This window comes from Moschus berezovskii, chromosome 25, assembly GCF_049115385.1.
Source record: "Moschus berezovskii isolate FMDL1 chromosome 25, NW_MosBer_1.0, whole genome shotgun sequence".
Taxonomy (NCBI): domain Eukaryota; kingdom Metazoa; phylum Chordata; class Mammalia; order Artiodactyla; family Moschidae; genus Moschus; species Moschus berezovskii.
Genome location: NC_142484.1, coordinates 14,772,456 through 14,791,195, shown reverse-complemented (window position 1 = coordinate 14,791,195; position 18,740 = coordinate 14,772,456). Strand labels below are relative to the sequence as shown.

The 18,740-nt window shown below is 46.6% G+C and overlaps 1 protein-coding gene across 4 annotated transcripts in view; it reads left to right on the top strand.

The window, feature by feature from the left end:
* OPCML (opioid binding protein/cell adhesion molecule like) overlaps window positions 1–11,601 on the top strand; it is a 1,038,307-nt gene extending 1,026,706 nt beyond the window's left edge. For all 4 annotated transcript variants that reach the window (XM_055415874.2, XM_055415875.2, XM_088832055.1 and 1 more), the window contains one exon: window positions 11,467–11,601. In XM_055415874.2, the coding sequence (XP_055271849.2) occupies window positions 11,467–11,567 (101 nt within the window). In that variant the 3' untranslated portion in view covers window positions 11,568–11,601. The remainder of the gene's footprint in view (window positions 1–11,466) is intronic.
* The last annotated feature ends 7,139 nt before the right edge of the window (window positions 11,602–18,740 follow it).

Genomic DNA, 18,740 nt, shown 5'->3' with positions numbered 1-18,740 from the left:
GACAGAATCTCTATTTTCTTTTGCTAATGGCATTCCTCCAGAATAAATATACATGTCAGGCTGGCTCTTCAGACCGGATTTTCTTCAACTAGAGGCAGCCAGACAGCTCTTCTCCTGCACCCTGGCCGGCCTCACCTAAGGCAGCCCCTGGAAACCTGGACACAGCCTGCCCGCCACCCCCTCCTCCATAAAGGTCCCAACAACCTCACCTTCCCCAGGTGGCTCCAGGTGCAACCTGAGGGCTGGGCACAGGGATCGAGGATCCAGCATCTCCTCTCCCTTCACCTCCAGTCTGGACAGTCAGACCTCAGCCTCATGGCCCATTTCCCCGCGAGCACCCAGACTCCCGTCGGCCCCAGACCTCCTGGCCCAGCCCCCTGCTTGCATCTTCTGTGACGCCGCCGTGTGGCTCTCTTCTTCCCTCTCGGCCTCAGACTGCGTCTAGCCCCTCTGCCTTCTGCCCAGGGAAGGCGTTACAGCAAGAGGGGCAGGGTCTTCTGTGTCCTCGCGCGTCTTTGAAGGGAGCCCTATCTTAGCCCTCAGACCTCGCTTCGGGTTCTTCAGCAATGCAGGTCTGTGGGCCTGGTCCCAGAGCCATTGAATGAAAGTCTCCAAGGACAGCCCTGAAGATATGCTCCGTGCGCAGGTCTCCCTGGGAGGCCCGGGCCCCCGGGAGCCGGCCATTCTCTGGGCAGCTGTCTGGGAGCTCCCCGTCTAAGCCCCTAATGCTCTCCTCAGTTCTGAATCACAGGCCGCTCTGCCGCCTGAAAGTTCCATCAGGGTTAGCTCCATCTTTCTCTCCTTGGCACCTCCTCCCCTGCCTCAAATGTACACCCTATCTTCACACCCACCCCTCACTACAATCTCTGTGGTCATTCTGACCTTTCCCCCCCGACTCCTTACCCCTGTCAGCCCACAGGTCCAAGAAAGCAGGCGCCAGCATCAACCCTCCCACTGCCTCTGCCCACCGCCTTCACTCACCCCAGAGCAGGTGCCATGTCTAGTCGTGAGCTTCTCTTACAGTGTGTGGGTCCCTTGTCCTTGGTAATCTCTGCAATCTGCCACTTCGGGGCCCAGTGACCCTTCCCAAACTCAGAGTCAACCTGTTCACCCTCTGCTGAAACCTGCCTCCCAGAAAAGCCTGAGATCAGCCTTGCTCTGAGATCAACCTCCACTGTGTCCCCACGTTCCGTGCAGCCTTCTCTGCACCCACCACTCTAGACAACCCCGTCTGTTGCCTGGGACCCTGGATCCCAGCACATTGCAGCTTCTGTCCATCAGCAAATGCTTGCTTAGAGCCTAGGATGCACCAGGAATTAGATTCAACACTTCCCAACCTTGTACAATCAAGTAAAGAGGCATTTACGGTAGAATATAGAACATAAGTACTGCATCAGAAGAATGAAGAAGCTGCTGGCTAGTAGGTGTTGGCCACATATGGCTTTAGACAGCTCAGAACCCTCTGAGGAAGCCACGCCTGGAGCTCAGAGGATCTGAGCCACGTGACTGGATTCCTTCCTGCCTCAGACAGAAAGTCCACCATGGAAGGACGCCTCAACATCGGTTCTGCACCCAAGTGTGTCTGGCTTTGATCCCGTGCTTCTTTCTCACCCGTAGTAACCAGTCTCTTCCAGTGTGTTGTAGGGTCACAGAGGGAAGCATCTGACTCTTCTCTGCCTAAGTTACACTTACCTTGGAAGCTTCTCCTTAATGGGACCCCATCTGCCAAGCATTTCTGAGTCCCACTGAAGAATCGTTCACCCATCATTTAGATTTTCTTGATAGTTTACCTTTAAGCTTGTATTTGTTGCTACACTGAAGGATATAGCCCTGAACCTTGTAATAGTTATTGTCCAGTAATTTATTAATCCTGAGTCGATTAATAAATATATCTTCCAGTCCAGCGGGGAGTCCATAACAGCCTCCATAAAGGGTGAAAGTCTCCACTAACCAAAGAGAGGACAAATACTCTAACGGTCTTGTAGTTTCCCCCCACCGCCCCACAAGAAAGCCACATCAACACATTGCTCTCACACTATCCCTTGCATTTCAGCCCCGCCCCCCAGATGTCCCAGTTCTAATTTGAAATTTAGGGTCCTCTCCAACCGGGTCTTCCTTGTAAGGGAGGCAATGGAAGGCAATGGAAGGTAGACAGACTGCTGAAGTAGGTGCTCATCAAGTGGTTTCCTCTTGCAGAGACATCCGAAGCTGCATATGCTTGTCCATTTCCTGCTGATAACACGTATAATTTTTATTTTCCACATTCACTATTTAAATCCAGGTGGGAGGGAATGAGTCAGAGAGAAACGCCAATGCTTCTGGCGGGTGGCAGCAGCAGCATCATTTGTATTTTCCCCAACCTGCAAAATGTCAACATATTAGGGAAGAAATATGCAGACATTTCACATTTCATTCCTGATGAGGCTCCTTGTCACTCCCTCGCACCCTGCTCCCCTCTGTCTGAATCACTGACATCTGGCCGTTGGCCAGAGCATTTAGGCTTTAACACAGAGTGCCTGGCTATGCTGATGTCAGCACACGCTGGAGCTTCTGGTTCGGCACAGACCAGAGCCTTGCCTCTTTCAGGGCTGTGATGAGCTGATGGGTCTGAATTAACTTCTGCTATGAACTTCCGGGAGTTGGTGATGGACAGGGAGGCCTGGCGTGCTGTGATTCATGGGGTCGCGGAGAGTCGGACACGACTGAGCGACTGAACTGAACTGAACTGAACTGATGAACTTCCTAGGCCTTGGGCTTTGTGGGAGCGGCTGCCATTTTGGACACTTTATCCCCACGCCATCCCAGAGCCGTGAAGCCTGGTTCATCTTCCTTGCAGAACAATACCAGGCCCTGTTTCTGCTGTAATTAAAGACAATGGAGGGACAGCTCCCTTTGATAGCAAGTGATGCGCCTTCATCAGCCAGCCCTGCTGAAAAGAGGTTTGCGTTTCCCCAACAAGAGTAACACACGCATCGTCTAATTAGATTTCCTCGCTCCTCTTTTAATCACCAAGAACATCATTATCCTTTTGGTTCCTCATTAGGAAGGTCACATAGTTCACACTCCTACTTATAAAACTCATCTAAATTTCAGAACAAAAGTGTATCTTCTTAGATTTCAGATGCTTCCTTGATCTCACTGTGCTATTACCATGTTCAACTCACCCGTGATTTCTTTTTTCTTTTTTTCCTCTTAATGTGATGACCATACTGCCACCTGCTATTCAGTAGGATTACAGCTACACCTTGCTATCGAATTTCTTGCTGAAGAACTGTGCCCAGTTTTCATTGCAATCACAGGAAGAAAAAGGGGGGCCATTTCAGTACCTTTCTCACTCGTAATGGACCCTCCAGTTTTTCTCTTTATTTTTAAGTTATGAAAGTATGATAACGCATTTATAGGAGACCTGGAGAATACAGAACAGAGTACACGTAGTTCCACTATATATTGTTTTTTAAGTAAATAAAGTGTTTATTTGGAGTTTCAATATCAAACTCTTGAAAACTCATTAAATCAATATACAGAGAGGTAGAAGGATATAGCAGTGAAAAGCACTGTGAAACAATTCAACATAATTAAGATTTATGTAATTTTCATGTAACAGTAGGATACAAATTCTATTCAAGTTCCCATAGACTATAAACTAGGAGACATTGGAACATATCCAGGGATATAAAACAAGGTGCAAAAGTTTCATGGTCTAAAGATAATGAAATCATACAGAGTCTGTTCTCTTATCGCTGTGGAATTATGCTAGAAATCAATATCAAAAGACATTTGAAAATAACCCACGTATTTTCAAGAGAAATGTGGCATTTACCAAGAGAGATCTTTGACTTAGCCATTGAAAGCCTCAATAAAGTTAGAAGACTGAAAAAATAAAGAGGATGATTGTGGAGAAGAAAGCATTTATATGAGAAATTAATATCAAGATAAGAAATTAATACCAAATATACTTAAAAAAAAGACATATATCTGGGACCTTCAGTTTTTAAGCTTCAAAATCTTTTGCAGGGCAGGATCTCATCCATAAGCTTATATAATTTGCTGGGAGCTTTGTGCTGAGTTTGGTTACTTTGATTTTTAACCCCTGTTCCTCCAGAGTGTGGTCAGCTTGCCCTTGAGGTCAGCCACTCTTGTTTACCAGAGAACTGGGTTTGCAGGTTAATTCTATGCGAAGTCCTCGACCAAATTTGCTTTATAAAAATCTGTAAGGTATAGTATATTTAATTCAACAAAGTAAGTAGCCTCTCCAAGTGGACTTTATTTTATTCATTTGTTTGTTCGCCTCTTTCTTTATTTACTTGTCTTACCACTGCTGGGCCTCACACATAGCCATAAAAACCTTACCTCCAGTGCAGACAACACGGACAGAATGATTGACCTTTCTGATGTTTATCATTTCTGGAATTTATCTCTCGATAATTTCTGTCTCTTTCTCTCTTCTGTATGCCAAGGATTAGCTCATTTTTGTCTGCATATGTCCCCAAGGTATTTAGTTGTCATTGTTATGTCATTCATGGTTGATTTTGTGGCTTTGTGTCTTTGTGTGAGCAGCTATTTTCAAAGGTGCTCAACAGTAGGAATGAAGGAAGCAATACATTTTTAGCGATGAGGAGGGTGAAATGAGGGGAAAGGGTATAGTAACACGTTCTCACTTTTAGTTTATCCCTCAAAAAATATGTAATTAAGTCTGATGTTTATAAGAGTCATTCTGTTGGACTGAGTCATTGTTAAGGGTAAATAAAGATTTATTGAATGTGGGGATTTCCCAGATAAAGAGCTGGGCTTCTAATTATACCTCCTCAGAGTAACTGGCCTTCCCTGAGAAGCCTTAACTTGTGGTTGCAGCCACCTCTGGTCTTGTCAGGAGAGACCAGTCACTTGCTTGCTAAGCCAGAGTCATGTTTGCTTGGCAACTATCTTTGAGAATCCCGTGTACACAGGGTGTCTTTATTTAAAGCTTGAGCCCCACCGAAAATGCTACTTTAGAAACTGGCTGCTATGGTCCTAGTTCTGATTAACCCAGTATTATTCATCCTTTATGTAGCCTCAGTGATTTTATATGTCATCTGAACTCATCCTCAGAGCATCCTTGCACAGATGAGAAAAGCACCTCCCCACAGAGTTTATGTGTGAAAATCGCTGCTTCAGAGATGTTAACCATCTCGTTCAAGTCATCGTGCCACTTCCTGCTAGAGAGCTTGCACATGGGAGCTCAGTTTGGTGCTCCGTGATGACCTAAAGGGTAGAAGGGGTGTGGGTGGAAGGTCCAGGAGGGAGGGGATATATGTATACTTATAGCTGATCTATTTCATTGTACCCCAGAAATTTACACAACATTGCAGAGCAATTCCAATTTTTTTTTAATTTAAAAACAACAGTTATCCTGCTAGTAAATAGCAGAGCAAGAATTCAATTTTAGTTCTCCCTGACTCCTAAATTTAGTCTTCTTAGAATTTCCAAAAGGCAAGGCATTCCTGAGATGAAAGGGAGGTTGAACTGTTTTGTTTCAAAGGGCGTTCTTCTCAGAATCTGTGAGGGATTAAAACATGTTTGTGTTTGTTTATTGATTTAGGTGAAGGCAGAGGAGTTCTAGATTCGAATGGAAATAGGGAGTCTTCCCTGGCAGATCCACTGCAGGAGTCACTAGTTCAATCCCTGGTCAGGGAACTAAGATCCCACATCGCACACACACACATACACACAAACCACATGTTAACAACAGCAACCAAAAACTAGAGGGACCTAGGCTGTGTGCAGGCAGAGGCTGTGCCTCTCTTTCTCTTTGGAAGCTGGCACAGGACAGCAATAGCACACAGTTCTTGGGTGCATGCCGTGGCTTCTGAGGCCAGCGTGGGGTCTGCTTCTCCTCAGACTTGCCACAGAACTTGGCTTTGGCCCTCTCAGTGCCCCACACCTCCTACGTCCTCCAGGCCACTGACCTCTGCCACCCATCTTGCCTCTTTACTCTCACCTCCCAACACCCAGCTCAGCATCAATGCATTTGGAAAAGATCTACTACATAAGCTAGCATTAGCCTCAACTAGGGACTTTCCAAGGGGCTAAGTGATAAAGAACCCACCTACAATAAACTGTGGAAAATTCTGAAAGAGATGGGAATACCAGACCACCTGACCTGCCTCTTGAGAAACCTGTATGCAGGTCAGGAAGCAACAGTCAGAACTGTACATGGAACAACAGACTGGTTCCAAATAGGAAAAGGAGTGCGTCAAGGCTGTATATTGTCACCTTGCTTATTTAACTTATATGCAGAGTACATCATGAGGAACGCTGAGCTGGAAGAAGCACAAGCTGGAATCAAGATTGCTGGGAGAAATATCAATAATCTCAGATATGCTGATGACACTACCCTTATTGCAGAAAGTGAAGAGGAACTCTAAAGCCTCTTGATGAAAGTGAAAGAGGAGAGTGAAAAGTTTGGCTTGAAGCTCAACATTCAGAAAACAAAGATCATGGCATCTGGTCCCATCACTTCATGGGAAATAGATGGAAAAACAGTGGAAACAGTGTCAGACTATTTTTTTGGGCTCCAAAATCACTGCAGATGCTGATTGCAGCCATGAAATTAAAAGACGCTTGCTCCTTGGAAGGAAAGTTATGACCAACCTTGATAATATATTAAAAAGCAGAGACATTACTTTGCCAACCAAGCTCCGTCTAGTCAAGGCTATGGTTTTTCCCGTGGTCATGTATAGATGTGAGAGTTGGACTGTGAAGAAAGCTGATCGCCGAAGAATTGATGCTTTTGAACTGTGGTGTTGGAGAAGACTCTTGGGAGTCCCTTGGACTGCAAGGAGATCCAATCAGTCCATTCTAAGGGAGATCGATCCTGGGTGTTCATTGGAAGGACTGATGCTAAAGCTGAAACTGCAATACTTTGGCCACCTCATGCGACGAGTTGACTCACTGGAAAAGACTCTGATGCTGGGAAGGGTTGGGGGCGGGAGGAGAAGGGGACGACCGAGAATGAGATGGCTGGATGGCATCACCGACTCTGTGGACATGAGTTTGAGTGAACTCCGGGAGTTGGTGATGGACAGGGAGGCCTGGGGTGCTGTGATTCATGGGGTGGCGGAGAGTCGGACACGACTGAGCGACTGAAATGAACTGAACTGCAATGCAGGAGCTTCAGGAGACACAGGTTCAATGCCTGGGTTGGGAAGATCCCCTAGAGGAGGAAATGGCAACCCACTCCAGGATTCTTGCCTGGAGAATCCCAAGGACAAAGGACCCTGGCAGGCTACAGTTCAGGGGGTCACAGAGTCAGACACAATTAAAACAACTTAGCATGCACAGCCACAACTAGGCAGTGGAAGGTAGGGGGTGTGGACCCGCGAGAACAGTCCTTCCCATGATCACGTGTCTACTTTCTACCAGATGCCATCCTGACCCCTCCATTTCTTTATCTGAAAACTGCATTATGAGCCCTGTTTTCAAGGAGAAACTGAAAGCACTTTGAGATCACAGAGCTGGCAAGCCACAGAGTCAGGATTTAAACCCAAGTCGGTCTGAAGCCAAGTCCCAACCGTTAGTTGCACTTTTCTAGGGACCAGTGACTTTGACCCCAAAAGGTTTAGGGATGCAGGGACCAAGCAGTGAGGCCAAGATAGGGCAGAGGCATAGAAGTAATCAAGCGGGGGGGAGCAAGACAATGTGCTGAACACCACCCATCCACCACTGCTTCTGTATTAAAGCACAAAGAAGCAGATACATAATCAGGTCAGTGACCTTCAGATACAGGAAACCTGCGGGAGAAAGAGAGGGTGGGACAAACTGAGAGTAGCATTGAAACATGCACAGTATCTTATGTAAAATAGACATCTAATGGGAAGTTGGTGTAAAGTAGAGGGAGCCCAGCCCAGTGCTCTGTGATGACCCAGAGGGGTGGGGTGGTGTGTAAAGGGAGGCTCAAGAGGGAGGGAATATATGTTTACCTATGGCTGATTCACATTTTTGTACAGCAGAAACCAACACAATATTATAAAGTAATTATCCTCCAATTTTAAACAAACCTATGGGAGATACCCAACCCAGATTCTCCCCACCCCCTCATTCCCAATAGAATCAGGGTTACTCTGAAGCTGCACTAATGAATCCATTCACTGCTAATGGCGTCTGCCTTACATTCTGCCAAGCTGCAGTGTGGTACATGCACGTGAGCTCCTCTCTCTCGGCTTTGAACAAAGCCCAGGAGGTTTCCTGTGGCCCCTCACTGCACTAGCATTTGTCCCAAATGCCAAATCTCAAATGTGTACAGGATCCATAGGAAGAAAGCAAGGCTAGTTTAATCTCTGTCCTAGTGGGTTTGGTGAACTCCTTGGCCAGAGAAGCTTGGCCCTTTCTCATACACTGATGGGCCATAGACACTTCAAGAGTAAATTGCCATGTCGTCTGATGCTTAGCGCAGGGCTTATCACACCCACTGAAGAATAAAACTTCCTGCAGCAGCATAGAGAATGAGGCCAAAATAGGGAAACGTTAGAGTTTAGAAACACTTGGTGCCCTCTTACTCTCTCAGGAGATGGCATGCTGGCACGCAGAAAGCTGCATGGTGATGGTCTTGTACCTAATGGAAAAGGCTGTCTGGCTGCCCCCCTGCCCAGCCGTCCCTTCTGGGACCAGATACAGAGTGTCCAGCCACTCTGTAACTCCAGACGCTAAGGGAGAAGAGCTCAGAGGTCACCTTTCCCAGTCTTCTCTCACTTTGCTGGTGGAAGGACCGTGGCCACAGAGGGGCTGTCCCTCAGTGAGGAATCTCTCTCTTAGGTTTTCTGTATGATAAAATCACTGACCTGGTTATGCAAATATTTTTCTATGCTCTAAGACAGAAGAAGTGGTGGGTTGCAGCGGTTTAGTGAATTGGTGTGGTCCCATGATTCCTTCTAGAGGAAGGCATGGCAACCCACCCCAGTATTCTTGCCTGGAGAATACCATGGACAGACGGAGGCTGGCAGGCTTCAGCCCATAGGGTTTGAAAGAGTGGGACATGACTGAAGTGACTTAGCACACAAGCACGCATGTTTGCTTCCCAGTTTCTGAAAAAACTGAGTCGATTCAGAGGTCATTATGGCGTGATGCCACGATCTCTGAAAAACATGCACAAAGGACCATTTCCACAGAGATTAGGTGGAGCTGTGGTCATCAAGGGCACCAGACCTATAGACAGAGTGACTCAGTTCCAATCCAGCTCTGGATGTATTGTCTTGTGTGGCCACAGGCAGGGCACTTAACTATGCAGCTCATCGGTTCCCCGTCCAAAACATGGGCATGCCATACGATTTCCTGAAGATAAAATGGGTTAATGGAGGTTCAGCATTTAGAGTCACAACTTGGCACACAGAAAGCACCATATATATTATTAATATGCCTTACGGCCAAACATCCAAGCGGGCTGAGCAGGCTCGATGTCTGCTGGGGTTCTACTCCTTGGAGAACTCGGCTGGCGTGAACAGTGGCTGCACCCCTGCATGCCTGATCAGCATGAACACCTTACTGCCATTTCCACCTGCTAGCCTGATGACTCTTTCTTCTTTTCCACACTTTAATGCACTGGCTTCATTAATACATCTCCTCTCCTGTTTATTTTATCTACATCCAACCTTACGTTGGTAGTGTGACATCCCTCCAAAATGGTAAGCCCACTGGTAGAACTTGGAATAAAGTGATTCCTATAGTAAAGACCCCTGTCTATCTAGCATGGAGCCCACTCAACTGTTTCTTAAGTTGACATCAGTGTAATAAATTAGCAAAACACATGCACACATATATATATAAAACTAGTTAATACACATCATATATAGACTTTATATTTTAAATATTCTTTTAAGAATCATATGGTTCTGCCTCATCCATTTCCTTTTAAACTCACTTGAAAATCTCAATCGCTCATCTTTTGCAGAAGACAATATAGAGAATTACCTCGGGCTTCAAACTGGGCCTTTTCCAATTGAGTGCATTCTCTGGGCCAGTACGATTCCTTAGGATATATGCCTCAACTGATGGGGACCCCAGAGTCAGGCCACTTTCTATAAATGTTCATGAAACCGTTATGGGGACCACAGCAATGGGCTAAGGCCTGGACTCTGTCCTGTTCTGTGAATACTCTATAACCAAAGTACAGAAAACTGTGAGCAGGACTCTCAAGCTCTCAAGTAAATATGAATTCTTAGTAAATAAGAGAATTGTGTTATGCATTGGAGAAATAGAAGGTATCCTGCTGAGAACCCTGGGGTAGGAACAGGTGGATTCACTGAAGCGAGAGACCCATATGTCCCCCGGCTAAAGGTCAGCATCAACTGTCGGCCCAACAAGGCCTGGATGCAAGCCATGACACTGACCAGGAAGCTGCGGGACCTGGGTGCTATCAGAGGAGACCCGACTCCACTGACCCTTTAGTCGGGAGTGAAGTTCATTTCCAAGGAGCCACATTGCCACTAAAGGTGGCCGTGTTGCCCTGCCTGTCTTCCCGCTGCTTCTGCCCTTTGTCACTGGCCCTACAGCATTGCCTCTTGAGGACTTTTAATCCTTTGACCAAGACATAGCTTCGCTTACCCTGGAATCCTCTCTTTTCGCTGGCCACTGCTCTTGCTTATGAGCCTAGATTCTTATGCTGCCTGGCAAAGGTGATGCACGGGTGTGAGGACAGGACCGGACACTTATCCTTCTGCCCTGGGTCCTCAGGACGGGCAAGGACAGCCCCAGTGTGCTCAGCATGTCTTCTGGAGGAGGATGTAGATGAAGTGAAAGGAACAGCATTTGGATTCCGCGCTCTCATCTCATGTGGAATATGAGGGATTCAGGGGGACTGTGTCAGAGTGCCAGAGAGAGGGAAGAGGAGAGAAGGACGCTCGAGGGAAAGCCCCCCAGGCAGAGGAGAGTGGCCGCTAGGTCTGAGAAGGCGGGGTCCTCTCAACGCAGGGTTGACTGCTGGCTTAAACCCACCATAGTCTTTAAAGTGACGGGGTGTAGTTATTCGTCTTCCCCAACTGCTCCACAACATCCCAGTCAGACGAAGAGTCAGCCACGACAACACCTAGACTCCTGGGTCTCACGAAAGCCTCCCCCCCTCTCCCTCCTCCTCCCGCCGCGCCCCTCCATCCTGACTCTCCTCTCCCTTCCTCTGCTTCCCCTCCCACCCCTGGCCGTCCTGCACACCGCCTCCAAGGGCCTGCCCGGGCCCGTCAGCCCGCCAGTCTCACCCTGCCTTCCCTCTACCTCTTTGTGCGTGTTTTAACCCCGGTCTCTGAGAGCAGGCTGCAGGGTCCAGGCGTCCCAGGGAGGAGCCCCTTTGAGTCTGACCGTTTATGGGGACGTGGAAGGGTCAGGGGCCGGGTGGAGGCTATTCACAGAGAAGCATGTCTGCGCAGTGCTTGGAGGGGCTGAGGAAGCTGCCCTCTGGTGTGTGCTAACACTAACGAGCCTGTCTCTCTTTCCCCTACACAGGGCCTGGAGCCGTCATTGATGGTGTAAACTCGGCCTCTAGAGCGCTCGCTTGCCTCTGGCTATCAGGGACCCTCTTTGCTCACTTCTTCATCAAGTTTTGATAAGAAACCATAGGTCTTCTGAGCAACGCCTGCTTCTCCATGTCACAGACTTTACCTGCACTGCGGAGGGCCAAACAGTTTGGGCTTCTTTTTGTTTCTGTTCTTCTTCTCAGTATTTTTTTCTTTTTTGGACTCTTTTCTTTGTTGATTTGATTTTTCTTTCTAGTTTGAACGAGTGGGGTTTGGGGGAGGGGTGGGCAGGGTTCTACCACATGTAGGATAATCACTCATAGGTGGTGTGTCCAAAAATGGAACCCATTCTCCACCCTTCCCTTCCCTCTGATCCCCCAAGCATCGTCACCACCAACCAACCACCCTCCCACACCAAACCATAAGTTCCATTTGGGCGAAAAACGTGCCTCGTGATAAACACCCTGAAGACACAACTTGACTTATAATGTAGTGCACAGCAAGAGTTATATCCAAGTGTCCTATTACCTGTGTCTTTGAAGCTGTGGACCATTTTCCTGACTATAATGTACAGATCCCTCTCTCCATGTTTATTATGATCTAATTACATGAGGGTTCACATCCTTTCTTTCTAGAAAGTTCTCTCTCTGTGTGTCTCTGTCTCTCTCTCTCTCTCTCTCTATATATATATATATATATATATGAAACATTGCCATCTTTCCTAGCCATTCTGCCCTATTTGCTTTCTCTACCAGCTATAAGGATTCGAAGTTTGGGGGTAGGCATACAACCCAAACCTGAACGTTGAGAAATCATGTAACTGAAAATGGGGGGAAGAATCTTGAGGAGAGTATTTCTCTCTGAAAAAATACTATCCAGTTCTTAAAAAATGATCCATAGGTGGCTGATTATTTAGGTTTTTATCAAGCTCACTATAAAAGTAACACACCGTTTCCTGTCTAGTCAATCATCTGATCACTCCATCCAATTATCTCTCCACCCATTCTCCTCTCTGGCAATCTCCTTCCTTTAAACATCAACCTATCAGTGTAATTATCCAACACATCTTTCTATTTCATTCCCCGCTGCTCATGCTCAGTGCATCACTGTATTCACCTCTAGTCATACTGTGTCTGTTCCGCTGGATTCACATCTCCTCTGCCTTCTGCAGACATTGGCATCTTCAGAATTAACCATCAGCTTCTCCTGTGAAAGCCAATAATCTCATGGGCTGACAACAGCGACAAGCGGTATGTCACGGGCTATCTGGGATGTGTCCGTCCATCTACCCCAAGTAGGTGCTGGTACAGATGGACCGAAGTAGCAAGTGAAGGATCAGTCAGTCACTCTTCCCAGAAGAGCCTGTGTTTCCAGAAACAGCTTCTTGGGAAGCAGATCAGCCTTGGCCAAACTTTGATGAGCATCGTGTTTTATCTTTCCCACTTGAAGGACCAAGGCGCCAATCTTCATGCTTCTCTCAGCCTTTCAAGAAAGTGCGTGTCAGGAATCTATGAGATGGTCCTTAACAGAAAGAGAAAAACATACTTCTGTCTCTTCGATGTGAAGACAGCCGTCCATCTGGGTGGGGTGACTTCTGCTGTCGTCCCCTTTCTGCTCCAGTTTTGGTTTCATCTGTTTGAAAACTATCCAGTAAAGAGCCGATGGAAGCCAATTACACGGCGGGTGTGTTGACAACTCTGGTATTTGTTTCTGGAAGCTCTTCTGAGCTGAGGGCACTTGAGCAAACTGACTTAATTTCCAAGCTCTTGATTAACACAACACTGCGAACAGACGGGGAGAGTAACATGCATCTTCCTTGGATACTGGCTGCTTCTCCAGGAACCTTGGGGGCTAATGCCCTCAGCTTTCCATGTTCAGGGCAGATCTTTCCAGAACACAAAGAAGAGCTGACCCTATCCTTCTGCTTTATCTCCCGGGACAAGAAGGACTCAGCTAGCGAGAGTGACTGGGATGCAGAAGAATGGCATCAGCCACCTGCAGGGCTGTGCCCTTGACCTGCGCTGCAGGGAGTGACCTGTGAGAATGAGGAGAGCCAGCAATGACTGGATCACAGACCCGGGCCCAACGGAATACTCTTTAGCTCCATGATCTAAAGCATGAGAAATATCAGCTCCAGAGTTCCCTTCCTGCCATGCTTCATTGGTCTTCTTCCTCTGAAATGTGGCCTCTTTGTTTTTCTCTGTTATGACACATGAACGTGATGTACACGGTGGAGAAACACACTCACGTGTGCACGTGCACGCGTGGGTTGTCTTGGCATATGAAAAGCTCGGCACTTTTGTAGAGTTAGAGCTGGTGTGAGTGAAATTAATATTACACTTGCCAGCTGTAAACAGACATCTGCATTTCCCAGGGAGCTGCCAGGAGCCAGATTTGCAGAACATGAATGATGTGCCAAAAGCAGCGTGTGGATTCCAAGTTCCAGGGACAATCGTGAGCAGGCACGGAGTCAGAATTAAAGGTTGGACATCAGTGTTTCAGACCTGTCCCCGTGCTGAGCGCCTGCGGCCAGGCTGGTGTCAGACACTGAACGAGCATGAAATGTGTCACATCGCGTGTTCTGCTGATAACACGCTTGCTCCTTAGGAGTAGAAGTGTGGACGCTATGGGGACCGGTGGTCTTGGAGAAGGGGGTGCTTGAAATGGATGAGCTGGGTTGTTCTTTCCTCTGAGACTTGATCAAAAGGAAGGCATTCATCCTTCTTCAGCCAGGAGAATCCCTGAACCTTCCAAACACAAAGAGCCTGGGTTCAGAGCCACTACAGAACTCCGTGCTGCCTTTTACAGTGGATACCAGGAAGCAAGTCTGGGAGTTACAGACTCCAGCCCTGTTCCAGAGGGAAAGGGTCCTAGCGTCACTCCTCAGCTGTCTGGGATAAAGACAATGAAGTAAGCAAGACCCAAGGAAATGGGGCAGTGGGACAGAAAACCCTTCTGCACAGCAGACACAGTCCGGATTCTGTGTTGTCTGGGTTCCTTTGGTGGGGATGGCTCCACAGGACAGGAGCTGTTACCCAACACCTCGGAGCATATGGAGTAGCAAATGCCCTAAAGACAACGTCCATGTTCTCTTTACATATGGAGGACAGATGGATTAGGCCTGCTGGAGAGAGGTTTTTTTTCAAGGTGCCAATGGTGGGGTGGGGCTTGGGGTAGAGGAGGAAAAAGTAACTATCGAGTCTCTGAGAACCTGCAGCTTTTCACAGGTTCTGCGCGTGAGAAGGAAACCCAGTAAGGCTTATCAAGAAATCAGGTGAAGGGAACTTGACAATGTATAATAGGTACTCTGAAACCCTGCCTCTCTCCAACATATGTATTTCCACCAAAGTGAAGCCAGTGCAAGTGCTAGTGTTGAGGTCCTGGCCAAGCTGTTTTTTCAGTAGTTTCATGTCAAGTGCCTGATACAGTTGAAGCAAGTGCGTTTAGTTTTTGTTTATTTGTTTATCTGCAGGAAGGAGGCCATCCAGGCAAGTGGTGGTTAAAACACACTCCTGTGTTATGCAGAGAAATTATGCTTAGTTGTGTTCAACTGAACAGAAGGAAAGGTGAGGTTTTGTATCAGAAAGAGGACTGGAGCTCTTTCCCCTGCAATCCATGCCTCAAGGTAGAAATTCATTTCATAGGTTGGACTGTTCGTCCTCAAAACCTGGGTGGGAGGAACACTGTGGGACTTGGGGAACGTCCAGAGCAAGGCTGAGTTCAAGGATCTGTTCCTGAATCAGTCCAACAACTTGCTCTCTACGTGGAGGGGTCATCAAGCTCTAATTCTGCTGGGAAAATGCTCGGGAGAAGAGTAGAGAACCTTGAGGTGGGCAGTCCATCTCCAGGCGAGCTCCTCAACCACCTAGCATCAGGAGTGGCTGGAGACTGCTGTCTACCTCCAGTGCCAAGGGAAGGTTTCTCCTCCCTGGTAGCGTATGGATGTCATCAGTAGGACGGAGGAGTGGGGTGAGGGATGGGGCCATGTCACCTTTCCCAGTTTGACCCTGAGTGCTCACCAGAGAAAAACTGGCTTTGTGATACCTGGAACCAGCCCTCCTTCCCCCCACCAAAAAACCCAAAACAATTAAAAAAAAATTTTTTTTAACTTCTTTGGAATTAGAGGAAGTAGGGGAAGTGGTGTAGAATGTGTCCCATTGGCAATATTCTTTTTTTTTTTTTCTCTTTTTCTCCAAAAATGAGGATCATTCACTTTCATTTTGCATGAGCCCTATTCCTAGAAACTTACACCCGATTGCCTGACCTCCTGCTCGCCCAAGCTTCCCTGTCTTTTTATGTTAAGACGAGTAAGCTGGAGCAATTTCAGGAAAACTTCACAGGTGTGTAGCTAGGAAGGCAACGTTCTCAGAAAGACACCATGTGATGAGAAGTCCTAATGATCACTAACAGCCAACAAGTAAAAATGCTGGTCTCATTTCCCTCAATTCTTGAGAGAAGAGAAGTAAAGGAAAGAAGGAAGAGATAGATTTGCAATTGAAAGATGCGGCGAGAAGATAGAGCTGAACCAAGCAATTTAGCCTTCAGGTGCAGAACACCGGTGGTCCACAGAGCTGTGGAGCGGACTCAATTAGACACAATTGTCTTCAGCCTGCAAGTAGCCAGTGAAGTCTAATTTCCCGTTTTAAAAGACCTTCCATTTTGTTTCTTTCCACGGTGTCCTTTTAAAGCACAGGGTTGTTTTTGTTGTTCCATGATGCTCAGTGCAGAAAGAAAGATGATGAACCCTCTACTCTTTTTTTCGGGGGGGGCCACATTCTACGCTATTGGCCAATTTAAAATGATATCAATCATAGCAATGATAAGTAATCCTAGCTGCCTTTGTGTTAGTTAAAGGGAGCATTTTTAATCATTCAGAATCTTTTGTGACATGTAAAGTGCAATTGTGAGGAACGTGTGGGTGTATGAAAATGTATCTGTCAAGTTCAGAGTCCTCTAGATTAAAAAACTTATGACTTATCAATGGTGCCGTCGCTGTGTCAGACAATGGGTGTGCCCGTTCTCACAATTATCCTGAAAACAGATCCGTGTTCAAATGCTTTAAAATTTTCTCATGATACAAGACTATAACTTTGTCAGCCTTCTAGAGTTTTTTTTTCCTCCCCTTCTATTTTATTTCTTAATTTTTTCCTTCAAAAATCAATGAAGACTTGATTTCTGTCAATAATTGTATTAAGGGTGAAAATACTACCTGAATTTTGTGCATGTTACATTGTAGTTGTAACCTTTTCTAATTCAGGATGAACATGAGATGGTTGTGATTGTGCAGTGTATCAATAAAGTTCAAAGTAATTTGTAACTTTTGGGGGGCTGTTTATTAGGACATGGCATTGAGTATCCAGGAATGGGGAAAAACTAAGCAGGGTATGCTTCTCCCGTGTGTGTGTGTGTGTGTGTGTGAGAGGGACGATGTGTGTGTTCACCATGTGTTTTGTGTGTGTGTGTGTGTGTGAGGGATGATGTGTGTGTTCACCATGTGTTTGTGTGTGTGGGTGTGTGTGACGATGTGTGTGTTCAACATGTGTTGTGTGTGTGTGTGTGAGGGATGATATGTGTGTTCACCATGTGTTTGTGTGTGTGGGTGTGTGTGACGATGTGTGTGTTCACCATGTGTTGTGTGTGTGTGTGTGTGTGTGTGTATGTGTATGAGGGACGATGTGTGTGTTCACCATGTGTTTTGTGTGTGTGTGTGAGGGATGATGTGTGTGTTCACCATGTGTTTGTGTGTGTGGGCATGTGGGTGTGTGTGACGATGTGTGTGTTCACCATGTGTTGTGTGTGTGTGTGTGTGTGTGTGAGGGACGATGTGTCTGTTCACCATGTGTTGTGTGTGTGTGTGTGTGGGTGTGTGTGGGTGTGTGTGTGAGGGACGATGTGTGTGTTCACCATGTGTTGTGTGTGTGTGTGTGTGAGAGGGACGATGTGTGTGTTCACCATGTGTTGTGTGTGGGTGTGGGTGTGGGTGTGTGTGTGTGTGAGGGACGATGTGTGTGTTCACCATGTGTTGTGTGTGTGTGTGTGTGAGAGGGACGATGTGTGTGTTCACCATGTGTTGTGTGTGGGTGTGGGTGTGTGTGTGTGTGAGGGACGATGTGTGTGTTCACCATGTGTTTTGGGTGTGTGTGTGTGTGTGTGTGTGGGTGTGAGTGTTAGGCTTTGGGAAGGAGATGCAATCAGAAACCTGAGTACCATCTCTCTCCCCCCTCATGCATGTATATACCCACATGCACACAGAATATTATGATAACAATTTCATGTGACGACTGTATACCTTATATCTATGCCATTTACAAATCATACAAAATGCAAACAATATAAAATGCAGCTGCAACCTCAAAGTCTAAATTATTGGCTTAGGCTACAATGAAATCAGAAGAGAAGTTTCGGAAAGTGAGTGACCAGATATCACCCAATTTGAGTACTCCTTAACAGTCCCTGCAGTTGAGCCCGTTGGACCAAGCACCGCTTTGGCGAGAGTAAGTATGAGGAAATATGGTGACTGTGATATGCACTTACTCTTTTATTAATTAATTTTTATTGGCGTGTAGTTGCTTTACAATGTTGTATTAGCTTCTGCTGCACAGCAAAGAGAATCAACTATACGTATACATACATATACTCTGTTTTGGATTTCCTTCAAAACACACTTATTCTTGAAAGTACATTGGAGCATCTGTTGGTTTACTATAGTATCCACAGGGTAACAGATGAAGAAGAGGCCTGGGGAGCAAGTCCATTCCTTCAATTCTCTTTCCTAAAACATCTTTCTCTTTCAGTAAATCTCCCACCATCTTGTCACATATCCATCTGCTCTTCCAAAGGAATGGGTATTAACCTCTTTCTTGCAGCTTAGCTTCCCACCTGCCATTTCTGTATCAACGAACACTTCCAAGCTCTGCTGTTGACCAAACGTGTGATCTTGGACTTGATGTCTTGCCTTATACGTCTTTATTTCCCAGCTGCACCATCAGTGTGTTATATCAAAGTTGCCTGCAAAATTTTTGTGTCTCTTTCAACCTTTGGATTCCTCAAGACTGACCCCCAGTAAAGCGCAGGTCAGTGGCCGATAAGCATGTGGTCATGCAGCAGGAAGTGGCGGAAGATTTTTCTTTTGGTTTTACAGACTCTCTGCCAAGCCTGGTCAAGTCTGGATGCTGGAATGATGAGGCTTGTTTCTCATGGCTTCCTGGACAGACAAGGGCTAATCCCTGGCTTTCAAGACTCTTTGTTCCCCACAAGGGATGG